The sequence below is a fragment of the Vombatus ursinus genome, unplaced genomic scaffold (assembly GCF_900497805.2).
Source record: "Vombatus ursinus unplaced genomic scaffold, bare-nosed wombat genome assembly UNPS02014785.1, whole genome shotgun sequence".
NCBI lineage: Eukaryota > Metazoa > Chordata > Mammalia > Diprotodontia > Vombatidae > Vombatus > Vombatus ursinus.
This window is the reverse complement of record NW_020954563.1, coordinates 10,508,197-10,523,562: the sequence shown is the minus strand read 5'-3', so window position 1 is coordinate 10,523,562 and position 15,366 is coordinate 10,508,197. Positions and strand designations below refer to the sequence as shown.

At 36.6% G+C, this 15,366-nt stretch overlaps 1 protein-coding gene across 3 annotated transcripts in view; it reads left to right on the top strand.

The window, feature by feature from the left end:
• ITCH (itchy E3 ubiquitin protein ligase) overlaps positions 1-15,366 on the top strand; it is a 143,945-nt gene that overhangs the window by 32,261 nt on the left and 96,318 nt on the right. For 2 of the 3 annotated variants that reach the window (XM_027867086.1, XM_027867088.1), the window contains one exon: positions 11,670-11,760. In XM_027867086.1, coding sequence (XP_027722887.1) covers positions 11,691-11,760 — 70 coding nt within the window. In that variant the 5' untranslated portion in view covers positions 11,670-11,690. Of the gene's footprint in view, positions 1-5,436; positions 5,738-11,669; positions 11,761-15,366 lie in introns of all 3 variants that reach the window. The other variant, XM_027867087.1, reaches the window with a different exon arrangement.

The window sequence follows — 15,366 nt, the reverse complement described above, 5'->3', positions numbered from 1 at the left end:
AAATCCTACCTGGTCATAGTATATGATCCTTGTGATAATATTGCTGTAATCTTCTTGCTAATATTTTATTTAAAATTTTTGCCTCAATATTCGTTAGGGAAATTGGTCCACAGTTTTGTTTTTTGTTCTTCTTGGTTTAGGTATCAGCATAATTATTATATCATAAAAGGAATTTGGGTAGTACTGCTCATTTACTTATTTTTTCCAAACAGTTTATATAATATTGGAATTAATTATTGTTTAAATGTTTGGTAGAATTCACTTGTAAGTCCATCTGGCTCTGAGGATTTTTTCTTAGGGAACTCATTGATGGCTTGTTCGATTTCTTTTTCTGTGATTGGGTTAAGTATTCTTTTTCCTCTTCTGTTAATCTGGGCAACTTATATTTTTGTAAATATTCATACATTTTGCTTAGATTATCAGATTTATTGGCAAATAATTAGGCAAAAATTGTTCCTAATAATTGCTTTAATTTCACTGGTAGCGAATTTACCCCTTTCATTTTTGATATAAGTAATTTCCCTATTACTATTAATGGCAATACCATCCTCTTAGTCCCCTGCTCTGGTAATCTAAATGTTGTTCCAAACTCTTCACTCATTTTCTCTCCCCATATCAAATCTGTTGCCAAGGCCTGTGAATTTTAACCTTCATAACATCTCTTGCATATATGCCCATCTTTCCTTTGATACTGCCTCCAGCCTGGTATGGGCCATTATCATCTTATATTTGGACTATTGCAGTAACTTACTCATTGGTGTGATAGTCACAAATCTATCCCCATTCCACTCCATTCACTCAGGTGTCAAAGTGGTCATACTAAAGAACAGGTCTGACCATGTCACTTTTTTCTCCCTCTACCAACTCAATAAACTCCAGTGGTTCACTCTCCCTTCTAGGATCAAATATAAAATCCTCTGGCATTCAAAGTCCTTCATGCTTCCTCCTATCCTCCTTATCTCCACCTCCTGACGTCTTTCAAGTACCAGCTAGAACTCCACTCTCTACTGGAAGTCTTGCCAAATCCCCCTTAATTCTAGTACCTTCTGCTGTTGATTATTATCTTCTGTTGATTTATTTTGTCTGTAGCTTGTTTGTAAATAGTTGTTTGTATATTGTTTCCCTCATTAGATTATGAGCTCCTTGAGGGCTAGGACTGATTTTTACCTTTCTTTTGTATCTCTAGCTCTTGAAGAGTGCTTGTCACATAGACTATTTTATCCTAGAACCCATAGAGAGCCATTGGAAACTGTTAATTTGGTATGGGCATGGTCGGACCTGTGTCTTCTTCAGTACTTCTTGCATCTGTAATTTAGTCCATATGGGTGCTTCACTCATATGGGTGAAGCTTGTAAGCCCTTCCAGAATTTATCTTTGAGAGTTGCTGTGGTCTCATTTTTGATCATACTATTGCCGAGACGCTTATGAATGTCTTTTGAGTTTAGTTGACCTGGTCCATAGGCAACAGATATATATAATCCTGAGAGGCATAGTGAAGAGTGAGCTGACCTTGAGCTAGAAAGACCCAGGTCAAGTTCTGCTGCTTACGCGTATGTAAGATTCTGTGACCCTCCAGTCGTTCAAACTTTCAATGTTATAGGTGACTGTAAAACTCAAGTTGCAGAGAAGGTACAAATGTATTGGTAGAGAGAGTTTCCTGTATACAAAAATCACAGAGCCAGTCCATATCCTTATATCTTCTGTCACCAGGCATATATTTGAAACATCCAGCTTGGTAGAACCTGCCCGAACTTATACTCTACCAGCATAGCCTTCAAGAACCAAGGGTCACCTCTATTTCACAGTGAAGCATCACAATAGGACTTTAGTGAAAGGCAGCTGCATCAAAGCTCAGTAGGGGAGAAGAGAGACTTCTAGTCATGTGACCAAAGTGACCTATTATAATAGTCTAGGCTGGAGGTGGGGTAGAAGTGGATGCAGTCCTGATCCTGGAGCCAAGAATACTCATCTTCAGATCTGGCCTTAGACCCTAACTAGCTGTGTGACCCTGGGCAAGTCACTTAACTCTGTTTGCCTTAGTTTCTGTATCTGTAAAATGAGCTGGAGAAGGAAATGGCAAACCACTCCAGTATCTTTGCCAAGAAAACCTCAAATGGAGTCACAAAGATTTGAACACAACTAAAAAATGATGTATGAGTGGCTGAACTAGGAGGATGGCTATGCCAATGGAGAAAAGAGATACTGTGGAGGTAGAATTTACAAAAAAATTGTTTACTGATTTGATGTGGGGATTTACAGAGAGCATAGAATTGGGGATGGCTGTGGGATGATGAAAATCTGGGTGACTGAGAAGATGATAAATGACCTTGATAGAAGAAATTAGGAAGTCTGATATAGCGCTGGGTTCAGAGTGAAAGATGTTGACTTCTTTTTTGTACATGTTGACTTTGAGATACTAGTGGCATCCAGATGGAGGTGTCCAGCAAGCATTTGGAGGTGTGTGGCTAGAGTTCAGAAGAAAGATTAGAACTGCACAATATAGATTTGAGAGTCTTCTATATAGAGATGATTGAATGCATGGGATCATCTTGGGACACATCCATACTTAGTGCTGGAGGTAGATGATGAATCCACAAAGGATTGATCAAATAGGTAAGACAAGAATCAGGGGAGAATAGTGGCATGGAAGCATTATTGAGAGTATTTAAGAGAAGGAGGGTTTGATTGACAAAATCATGGAAGATTAGGTTGAAGGAAAGACTATTGGATTTTGGACTTGAGATCATTGGTAACCTTGGAAAGAGCTGTTTTAGTCTAGTTGTGGGGGTGGAGACATAATTGTAAGGTAATGGATGGTGAGGAATTGGAGGCAGTGTAGACAGCTCTTTTTAGGAGTTTGGTAATGAAAGGGAGAAATATATAAGATGATAGCTTGAGATGTTGGGTAGGGTTAAGTAAAGATTTTCATAAGAATTGAGGAAAATTGGGCGTTTTTGTAATAAGCTTTAAGTAAGAAGTGAACAGAATTTCTGTAGTTCTTTTATCTTCTGCAACATGTTGGCTCATCAACTGTAATTATTTTCTGATTGTTTGTGCTGTCAAGAATATTGAAAGATGAGATGACCAAGTATCTTATGGAATGATTCTTTTTGACAGAATACTTCTGCCTACTCTTTTATTTGCCTCTTCAAAGAAGAACCTGTGAGTTATCTTTTCATTTAAATGCAACTTTTTTGTTCTCAGGTTTCATTTATATTTGTATTGGGTATATCAGTATGGATATTGTTCATTTCCACTAATGTGTATTAACTTACAGATCATTGGACAAAAATCTTCTCAGAAATTAAATTGCTAGGTAGACAAAGTAAGTAGTTTAAAAACTGTGTGATTCTTAGCACCATCTGTCTTCTTTTCTGCCATGTTGCTACTACCATCACAGCAGAATGGGTAGAAGAGCACACAGGACTACAAAATTTCCCACCTAGTACAGTGGTTTCCATTTAGTGGTTTTTGACTATAGTCCGAGAGGTTCCTGCTAAAATTCTTTAACAATGCCTTAAGCAATTAAATAATTGTTGAATATTATGAATAGTATATTAAGTTACCCTGGGGATTCACACATTTTTTGTCGTTGTTGTTGAAAAGAGTTCAAAGAACAAAAAAATGTTGGGAACCACTAATGTAGTGTTCAACATTCTTTGATAAACTTTCCTTTACTTAGGCTGGTCCTCAGGTAGCAGACTACATTCTGTTGCTGGACCCAGCCTTGGAGCCATCTCATTTTGGTAGTTTATCAAAGTTTCACTCCTGGAATACAGCCCTCTACACTTGATGAAGCATCAAAGTAAGGTTTTGTATATGTAAAATGAATTGACAAACAATTAAAACATTAATTTTCCTGTGCCACAATTCATTTACCAAATAATTAAGTTCCTAGGAGGCCAATCTTTAGAAGATTTAAATGTTTAACTTTAAGGTATAAGCAAAGAGGGAGCATTCATTGGCTTCATTATATCATCTGATTTACTGTTGACCTTCTCTGGAGATGAAATGATCAATATAATTTTTAATAATTTTTAAAAAAGAAAAATTTAGACTAGAACTGCCCTGTTGGAAAGAACTTAGATTGGCCTATTAGGTTGATGCTCTTTCCCATTCTGCAAAAACATTTGTTTCAAGATACAGTTTTTCCTTATTTTCAATTATAGTTCCACAGAAGAAAATCGATTAGTAATTTCTCTTAACTAACTTGCCAAACTTTTGTTTGAGAGAAGTGTTTGGTTATAAATCGGTTATGAATTGGTAGAGGACACTCTTCTTCTATGGAGACATAATAGAGTCTTTTAAAAATGTCTTTTTCTAAATTTGCTAGCTATCCCTAAAAACAAGAATTTAAAAAGTATACACAAAACTATAAACTCCACTTATTGTGATATAAAATACTCACATATTAACTTTAATAAAATGACAGGAATTCTTTTTGCTTCTGTTCTGGACCAAGATTAGTTCAGGCTGGTCTGTTGGGTTAGGTTCAGGATTAGAATGAAGTCAGACATTTGTTAACCATATGTCTTTCAATAAGAGAAGGTTTACTGAGCAGTAGCATATAAAGAATATTCAGCACAGAATATAGTGTTGGCTTAGTTGGCACAGGTCCATTCACTTATTTGCTAGGATAGTCTGCCAACGAGGGTGTGATGACCCACATAGTAGTTAAGCCTGGTGGGCACCCACTAATTATGTGCTGAGTCTATATGCATTAGGCACTCTACCAGGAAGCTACAAAAAAGTTCAAGCCTCAGTCACCTTGACCAGTTAGCTACCAAGGATGTTTGCTTAAACTTTTGGGGGAAAAACTAGTCTAAAAGAACCATCCATCTTTTTGTTAATAGTAGATGTTATTCCTGCCTCATCTCATCCTTTAAAATATCCTAAAGTTCTTTGAGTTCCTCACGTGGCCTTGCAGCCATAAATCACAAGTACTAGACAGTCTTGGTCTAGAGCTTCTTAAAGCCTTACATAGGTTGGTTGGAGGAAGAGACAAAAGCACCCTCCTACTCCACTCCTCCCCACCAAAAAAAAAAAAAGAAAGAACAGTCCCTGAAGGAACTCGGTTAATCAAGATCAGAAATTCCAGATTTTACCTTTCCCCTTCAGAAGCATTCCCAGATCTTAATAATCCATGTTGTGAGCAGAGAGTAGCTCACAGTGGATCTCCCATTGTAAATAGTCACAAAGTATAAGAACAAGACCAGCAACATCAGAATCACAATACACATGATGATTTTGTCACAGTCATCAATCCTCATTGTGGCTCAGGGACCCCCCCTCCCCCGCAGTGCTTAGAAAGCAAGGCTTCTTCAAATAATTCTGCCAGCTGGTCCAAATCTTTCCTTGAAAGAATTTGTTTAAACAATCTTAGAAAAAAGAATTACCAATTGAGGTAACTTTGAGTCTTTTCCTGGTTCATCTCAGTGATTAGAGGCCTCGAGGTTATGTCAACTCTACATGGGGGAAAAGAAAGGATTGAAGAGGATCAACTGGGAGTGTAAGCAGCCTGTCCTTATCAGCTCAGTCTACTTGGAGTTGGATCCAAGAAGCCACTGGACTGGAGAGGCCATTCTGTATTCCTAGGGTGGTGGATTCATCGTTCAAATGGCTGCTGAGAAGTAGTATATCCAACTCCAGTAACTGGACATGGTGACAAAGATGTTTCAAGAGTCCATTTCATTGTTAGGCCAGGGTTCCTCTTCCAACTCTTCATCTTTGGGCAAAGGTCAGTTATGGGATTGACTGTGAGTACTATTCTGGAAGCAGTGTGGAAAAAGATTATCAGCAAAGATCTATGATGGGCTTTTTTCTGCTGCTGCCTGTGTTGATGATTGCATTGCTGCTTTGCTACTCACTCAGTTGGCTTTGGATCTGAATGGGATGAAACATTATATAACTTAATAAAAGGAAGTTTACTGAATAGCATGGGAAGGATATTTAGTAAAGATACCGTATTATTTCACTTAGGTGGAGCTGCCTTGCCTTAGCATTTGAGTGGTGGTGAGATGAGTATGGAAGACTTGCATGGCAATGAGGAAACCTGTTAAGCCTGAGTAGTGCAGACTATTTCTGTTTTAGGTGATGAGAAAGCAATGCCAAAAGTTCAAGTCTTAATTACTAGGAAATATTAACCTTGTGACAGGTTGCTGTTTGTCCTTCATTCTTGAAGAGGGCCATAACATCAGGGAGGTGTCAGTGAGTTGGATTTAAGTGAGAGAGGGCTATGCAAAGTCATCAGCCTCACTTTCTCCTCCAGAGTCATATGGGTCCATTGGCCAGATATGAATCAGGACAACTGGAGGTGGCCCCGGATGCAGACGGGGGACCTTGGCTTTTTCTTTTTTTTTATTAATTAATAAATTTATTTATTTATTTTTAGTTTTCAACAATCACTTCCATAAGATTTTGAGCTCCAAATTTTCTCCCCATCTTTCCCCTCCTGCCACCCTCAGACAGTGTGTAAATTGATATGGGCTCAACATATACATTCATATTAAACATATTTTCACATTGGTCATGTTGTAAAGAAGCATTAGAACCCGTGGTGGAAACCATGAGAAAGAAGAAACAAAAAAGAGAGAGAGAGAGAGAAAGCAAATAATATGCTTCCATCTGCATTCATACTCCGTAGTTCTTTTGCTGGATGTGGACAGCACTTTCCAACAGGAGTCCTTGGAATTGTCTTAGGTCCCTGCATTGCTAAGAAGAGATAAGTCTATCAAAGTTAGTCATCACACAATCTGGCTGTTTCTGTGTGCAATGTTCTCCTGGTTCTGCTCACTTCAATCAGCATAAGGTCATATAAATCTTTCCAAGTTTTTCTGAAGTCTGCCTGTTCATCATTTCTTATAGCACAGTATTATTCCATTACATTCATATACCACAACTTGTTCAGCCAAATCCGGGACCATGGCCTTTTCAAGCTAAAGTCTTTAACAGGTCTCAGTTTGATTGAGGCAGCACCCATTCAGTGATTAAGGAATGAGGCAAAGAATGGCCTCTTTTAAAAAAAAAAATAGGGGCAGCTAGGTGATGCAGTGGATAAAGCACCAGCCCTGGAGTCAGGAGTACCTGAGTTCAAATCCGACCTCAGACACATAACACTCTCTAGCTGTGTGACCCTGGGCAAGTCACTTAACCCCATTACCTAGCCTCCTCCCCCCCAAAATAGATCTGGGAGAAGACCTTCAGGGTTTCTGGTGAAAGCAGAAACAATTGGTATTTACATTCATTCTGAGCCCAAACTAGGGCCCAAACAGTGACCTAGTAGGGCTTGGTCTGGGACCAGAGTGATTTGGGGTTAAGGCTGTTCTTTAAGAGAAAAAAATGAATTTTTTAGTTATTATGTATTATTATTTAGTTATTTAGTCTTTTTGTAAAGCAATATGGCAGCATCTGAAAGAGAGGTAAAACTGTTGGTATTGTTAACAGCATTTTTATTGAACAAATCTTTAACCTGAAAATGATGAAACAGCAGACCAGAGACAAAGTAGCTGTTTAATTAGTTTCATTATGAGGAACAAATTTGCAAATCGGGAATTATCCCAATCAGAATTCCACAAAGTGAAGACAGAGATTTTATACATAAATAACAAGTAGAAAGGGGGGGTGGAGTTAGATTACAAACATTCATTTCCAGGGCAGTGTTGTTTCCCATGATCAGCCCACAAATTCCACAATCAATAAGGTACAGGTGTCCTAAAGTTCTGTGGCAACAGTATTGTTCAAGTCTTTGGGGGTCATGACTTGGTGGGTCACAGGACCAGGAACAGGTTCTACAGCCCTTGATTCGCTTCACTTCAGATACACAGCCACAAGGAAGCCACTCTGCTCACTTCAATCAGCATAAGGTCATATAAATCTTTCCAAGTTTTTCTGAAGTCTGCCTGTTCATCATTTCTTATAGCACAGTATTATTCCATTACATTCATATACCACAACTTGTTCAGCCAGATCCGGGATTTGAGCTTTGTCAAAGTTTGATTAATCATTTTAAGCTGCATTGTAAATCTTGACTTAAGCTAGAAAAGGCAGTTCTGAGAATCAAATCTATTAGTATATTCATTACACATATTGATTATTATGAAAATCATAATTCCACAGTATTCTTTGATATACTGCTCTCTAACTAATAGAATCCTACACAAAGATTATTTTTCAAAGGAAAAAAGACCTAGCTCTACAAAAATCTTAATAATAACATTATTTGTATCAGCAAAAAAAAAAAAAGAAACAGCTGTTATGCCCCAAATATTGGGAAATTGGGTAGATAATTTGGTATGTGATTGTAGTGGAATATTGAAGATTTTATCACTAGATTTATAGAGCTTGTGGGTTCTATACCCAGACATTGTACCGTTGAAAAATACTAAGACCAGTATTTTATGATAAAATGTTTTACAATTTTAATAGTTATTCTTTAACAAAATGGTAACCATAATGTTATTAATGTGATGGGTGGGTTTGTGTTTTGGTGCAGAGTTTCTCAAAATATGATTTCATTAATGGTATTATTACTCACTTTTTTAAACCACTAATTGAGATCATTATTATGTCTTTAATTTTTAAAATTTATTTTGTTAAATATTTCCCAATGTAAAAAAATTTTTAATAATCATTTTTTAAAATTTTGAGTTCTCAGTTCTCTCCTCCTTGCTCCTCCCCCTTCCTTGAGAAGACAAGCAATTTGATTTTGATTATCCATGTGAGGTCATACAAAAAATATTTCCATATTAGCCATGTTGCAAAAGAAAACACAAACCAAGAAAAAGAATGCTTCATTCCACATTCAGAGTTCATCAGTTCTCTCTCTGGAGGTAGATAGCATTTTTCATCATGGGCCCTTTGGAATTGTCTTGGATCATTGTCTTGATCAGAGTAGCTAAGTTTTTCACAGTTGATCATCCTTACAATATTGCTGTTACTTTGTAAAAGTTCTCCTAGTTTTTCTCACTTCACTTCACTTTTCATGGTTCATATAAATCTTGCCAGGTTTTTTGGAAACTATCCTGCTTGTCATTTCTTATGGCATGATAGTATTCTATCACAATCATATACCATAGCTCATTCGGCTGTTCTCAACTGATGGCCATCCCCTCAATTTCCAATTCTTTGTCATTCCATATTACACAGATATATTATCAACTAAAGTAAAATTTGTGTATCACTTTGATAAATCAGAAAATTCATCATTTACTCATAGTCAAAACATAGTAAGATTATTAGGTTACAAAGACTTCTTTTACTGTACTATCACAAAATAAGTGTTAACTGTACTCATTCAGATGAAGTAAGAGTAAATATATCAAATTTGGTCATGGCAAGATGGGTCCCTTACAGTTTCATATTTAGAAATATCTAGATCTTTATAAAATAAAATGAGAATTGCTTCTATTGACCATTCAATAGAAAAGGGAGCAGAAATGGGAGACAAAGGTAATAAAGGTTCCTAGCATATTATTTGGAAGTCAAGAAAGTCAGGAACAAGACAGGAAAGGAAAGGAAGGAAGGCTAGCCTATGCTCCTTCACAAAAATGAAGGCTTCAGGAGGAACTCATCAATAGGAAAAAGAGGGTGGAGGGATTTTCTATAGTGAGCAGCCCACAGGAGTTGAGTTCCAGGGCAAGGAGGACCCAGGTGTTGAAGGAAGTTCCAGAATGAGACAGAAGAATAGAATCATGATTTTGAAGTCCAGAAAGTCACGATGGGCAGAGGAATGAGCATAATGTGAGAAAATAGAAGTAGTAAATATTTCAATTATGAAGATCTGCCAATTCTATGTCCATAGCATCTATCAAAATTGATTCTATTATCTCTACTCCTATGAAACTACCCAAGAAAATGTAATTATTAACATTTATCTGAACTATTATCAAAACCTCCTAACATCTTCCTGCCTCTAATCTCCTCTAATCTATTCCTTTGTATGCTTCAAGACTAATCTTCCTTATGCATAGATTTGATCATGTCATTCCTTCCCTCAAAAATCTTTCAGGGGCTTTGAATTGGATAATGATTATATTGGAATTCCTTTGCCTGGTATTCAATGCCTTCTACATTCTGGTACCAGTCTACTTTTCCAGCCTTACTTTATGTGATTCTGCTTCACACACTCTTTTGTTGCTGTTCATTCATTTAGTCGTGTTTGACTCTTTGTGACCCCATAGACCATAGGACATCAGGCCCTTCTGTCCTCTACTATCTCCTGAAGCCTGTTCAAGCTCATGTTCGTTGCTTCCATGAAACTATCTATCCATCTCAACTTTTGTAGTTCCCTTCTCCTTTTGCCTTCAGTATTTCCCAACGTCGGAGCCTTTTCTAGTGAGTCCTGTCTTCTTGTTATGTGGCCAAATTATTCAAGCTTCAGTATTTGTCCTTCCAATGCGTAGTCAAAATGAGCATACTCTTTGCTCCAGTTAAATTGGATTGATTATTTTCTGATTTACAAACTTATCCTACACTTTCTTACATTGATGCCTTTGCTATTGTTCTCTATGCTTAAAATGTCCTCCTTGCCCCTCTGTCCATGGAATTCAAACCCATTCTTTAGAATTCCAACTCAAATGCCACTTTTTCCCTGAAGCGTTCCCTCATCCCTTCTGTAAGAAATAACTTTCTATCTTGAATTTCTCATAAATAATATTTTGTTTTAGAAATCTCTAATGTGCTTATTACATAATATGCATTATAAAATATCTGTGTCTGTGTCTTCTTTTCCCTCTAAAATGTAACTTGAGAACAAGGGACCATGTCTTAAACTTTTTATCTCTTCTATAGTGTAGGTGCTTAATGAATGTTCATTGAATAAATGAATGTTTCAGATATTATCGATTGTACAAGTAGCATCTCATCTTAACAGACTCAGTGAAATAAAAATTGTATACATATGTAGTTGTATACATATGTAGTTGAAAATGGAAATGTAATGCTGAAGTATGCAGCCAGGGCTGTTGTTTCTAAGTTAACTACTTCGTTTTCTGTTATTGTTAATGCACCCTAGCTTAACCTTCCCCCTCTTCTTCCACTTTGTTAGTCATCTGCTTTCAATCCTACTTCTATCATTTTTATGGTTCTCAGAGAAAGTACTTATCCCTTTCTCCATGCAAACTTTTGTAAAACATGTCAAGTTTGAAGAATGTTTTGTATTGCATTCAGGTACAGGCATGCCCTACATATTGTTGCCTCAACCCAGTGTTATTTTGCAATAACATTACTAAAATGATATAATGAGATTCTTCTGAATATAGTTTGAATGATTATTGAAGATGCAAATTAGATGGTTAACCATGACCCAGGTTAGTACTAGAGCCCTGCTTGGCACTAACTCACTTGAATTTATTCTAACATTGTTTCATTTAATGTCATTTTTTGGAGGAACCATTTAAAGAACTAGTCTGGGTAGGGCCCATACAGTTAGGCCATGCTAAAACATCTTTGATGAAGAGCTTGACTACTCCATGGATGAGGACTTGTAAAGGGATCTGTTCTACAGGTTTTTTCATTTAATATAATTAATTATAACTAGGTCAGCAAAGAATAATTACTCTGGGCCATCTGCTGGGACATGGAGAATAGCCTTGTTGGTGCTATTATGATGCTGTTTATTAAAATGAGATTGTGTATGATGATGTTTAAAATGTCTCCTTTGCCACATCTAGGTCCATAGCCCAGTTGGTGGCATGTCTGGCAGTAGTTCACGGTCAGGGTCTGTGGGGGGATTGACCATGAAATCACAACTTCAGATCATTGGTAAGTCTTTGAAAAGATAGTCATTTACTTTTTTTCTCTTAAGTTGAAAAATAACATTGAGAGAAGAATAATTTGCCTCTTCTATCTATTTATTAAATATTTTCAAGGTGTAAATTGTGTTTAAATTGTAAAAAGGCCGAACATCATTTGTGTACTGTTATAGCTTCCTCAACTAGATTGTAAGCTCCTCCTGGGCAAGGATGACTCATGTGTCTCTATATTTCCAACAGTACCTAACAGAGGGCCTTGTATTTGGTAAATATTTGTAGATTGGCCTGCTTCTTGTTGAAGAGTTTAACTTTTCGTTTTTTCTACAATAGGTTAATACTAGTATATAAAAAAAATTTTAAGTAAGATTTTGTTCTGCTATTAACTTGCAATGTGACCTTGTCCAAATGCTGCTGACTCTGTCTTTGTAGTGTTTCATTTTTTTCCCTTCTTTCTACTCCCACTGAATCGTCTTAGTTCACATCTTCATCTTCTTCTAGCATTTTGCCTGGACCTCTACTTGGCACTTACTATACTCTTCTTTTGTTTCCTGTTTTATTGTAAATTTCTTGAGAATAGGGTCAGAGTCTTGTAGAGCAGTAGTGTCAAACTCAGATAGAAACTCCCAGAAGACTGCATGTTGACCTAGAAAGTCACAAATTAACTATTTTGTATTGCATTTTTATTCTGATAAACATTTCCCAATTTTTTTCATAATTTTTTTATTCATCTTCTGTTTCTTCAATCATTCAGTCATTATAGTTATCCCAAGTATCCTGCTCCCTCCTGAAGAGCCATCCCATATGATGTATAGTATTTTTTTAGAGGGGAAAAAAACCCCAGCCAACTGATTGATACATTGAAAAGGTCTGAAAATATGCTGTGTGTATAACACCTGTGAATCTCCCACCTCCACAAAGGGGTGGTTTGGGGATGTCCTCTCATATCTCTTCACTTGAGTTCTGCTTGATCTTCATAATTTGTTAATTAATTTTTGATTTTTTTTGGTGTCTAGTTCTTTCCATTTACATTATTGTAATTATTGTGTATATGTTTTCTTGGCTCTGCTTACTTAACTCTGCATCAGTTCATATAGATTTTTATGTGCTTCTCTGTATTCATCCTACATATCATTCTTAGAGCACAGTAATAATACTTCACTACATTCATGTGCCACAATTTGTTTAACCATTCGCTAATTGATGAGCATCTATTTTGTTTCCAATTCTTTATTATCACAAAAAGTGCTATTATAAATATTTTGGTATATATGGGAACTTTCTTCATATTGATGACTTCTTTGGAATATGGGCCTAGCAATAGAATCTCTGGGTCAAAAAATACATAGACATTTCAGACACTTTGTTTAAATAATTCCAAATCGCTTTGCAAATGGTTGTACCATATCACAGCTCTAGCAACAACATATTAGTGTACCTCTTATCTTACAACCCTTTCAACATTGACTTTTGTCATTTTTGCTAATCTGTAAGGTGTGAGGTAAAACCTCTGAGTTGTTTTGATTTGCTTTTCTCTTATAATTAGTGATTTTAGAGCATTCTTTCATGTATTTGTGAATACTTTGCAGTTCTTCTTTTGAGAACTGTTTGTTCATATCCTTTTACTGGCTATCTGTCCCCAGTTATATTTTAAATTGGTTTTTGGTGCACTCAGGCTGCCCTGAGTTTGACACCTCTGTTTTAAAGAGGTAGCTTTATGTGTTAGAATGATAGTCTTGGATTCAGGAAGCCTGGACTTGAATCCCTCCTCAAGATACTTCTCATGTGATCCTGGGCAAAGCACTTAACCTTTCTTCTTCTTAGTTACCATATATGTCACATAGGGATATTAATAGCACCTGTTTCCCAGGGTTGTTGTGAGAATCAAATGAGAATGTATGTAAAGTGCTTTATGAACCTTAAAGTACTATATTGCTGTGAGCCTTTTATGATGATGATGATCCACCCTGAGTTCCTAACAGTTCTTTGCATCAAATAGATGCTTAAGAAAGTATTTTTTTAAAGTGAATTAAAGAATAGGAAAGAGATTTTTTTTTTCTGGACAAATTGTTGGGATTTGATGATCTTGGAGGGAAAAAGGATGAAAGAGAGGAAGACTTCTTCACTCTTTTATGATCCTTCAATGTCTGTTGACATTGTCTGTTGACAAAACCTGCTTCCAGTAGATGTGATTCATACTTTAGAAAAGATTAGGACCACTTGCTTATTTCTAAGGTCTCTCTTTTTAAAAAAAATTTGTCTATCTATTTTTAGTTTTCAACATTCACTTTTATAAGATTTTGAGTTCTAAATATTTTTGCCTTCCTCTCTTTCCCCCTCCCCAAGGTAGCATGCAATCTGATATAGGCTCTACATGTACAATCATATTAAACATATTTCCACGTTAGTCATGTTGTAAAGAAGAATCAGAGCCAAAGGAAATAATCATGAGAAAGACAAAAGGGGGGTGGAAATAGTATGCTTTGATCTGCTTTCAGACTCCATAGTTCTTTCTCTGGATGTGGATAACATTTTCCATCTTTAGTCTTTGGAATTGTCTTAGATCATTGCATTGCTGAGAGGAGCTAAGTCTGTCAAAGTTGGTCATCGCACAGTGTTGCTTTTACTGTGTATGATGTTCCCCTGGTTCTGCTCACTTCACTCAGTATCAGTTCATGTAAGTCTTCACAGGTTTTTCTGAAATCTTCCTGCTTATCATTTCTTATGGAACAGTAGTATTCCATTACATTCATGTACCACAACTTGTTCAGCCATTTCCCAGTTGATGGGCATCCCCTCAATTTCCAGTTTTTTGCCACCACATAAAGAACCTGCTATAAATATTTTTGTATATGTTGGTCCTTTTCCCTTTTTTATGATCTCTTTGGGATACAAATCTAAGGGCTCTCCTAACACCAAGATCCAGTGATTCATTTTCTTGTCAGCTATGATCAAGATACTGCAGAAGAGGGTGGGGTCCAAAATGACTCTTCTGTGTACCTACACATTTCTTTGTTTACCTGGCTAAGTTGGCCAGAATAGCTTTAGGCTGGTTACTCAGGTTCTAATCCTTAAGCATGAGTGATTTTTTAAGAAATAGGAAGTTTAAACTAACGAATGTTGTGTTGAGGTGGCAGTTAGTAAATGGGGCACTTATCTTTGTATAGATGGTTGGGAAGATTTTATTTCAGCTTTGGAAATACCTTCAAGAAGCTTTTTGGTAACAGGAGTGTTTATCATTCATAATTTTTATTAGCACATTTCTCCGTAGTTATTTTGTATCAAAAGCTCAATCAAAGGAACATAGTAATACATATATAATATACTGCCCAACTTTATATAAACATCAGTAAACACTGCAAAGAAAGTCTTCAAAAGTCACTAGGAATGATTCATTAGAAATGCTTAAAAACTTTCAGTGACTTCTCATGGCCTGCAGAAGTGGTCCTTAACCTATTGGTGTTATTAGTTCATCTCTAAGCTTTCATCATGTATATGGAGGGAGAACTGTTGATAGTACTGGGAGAATAGGGAAGCCAAACCCCTCCTCGTCTGTAAAGGGAAGAGGGAAGGAAGCAGTTAAGTAAGTCCTGTTCCTACTAATTTCCTCCTTTTACCT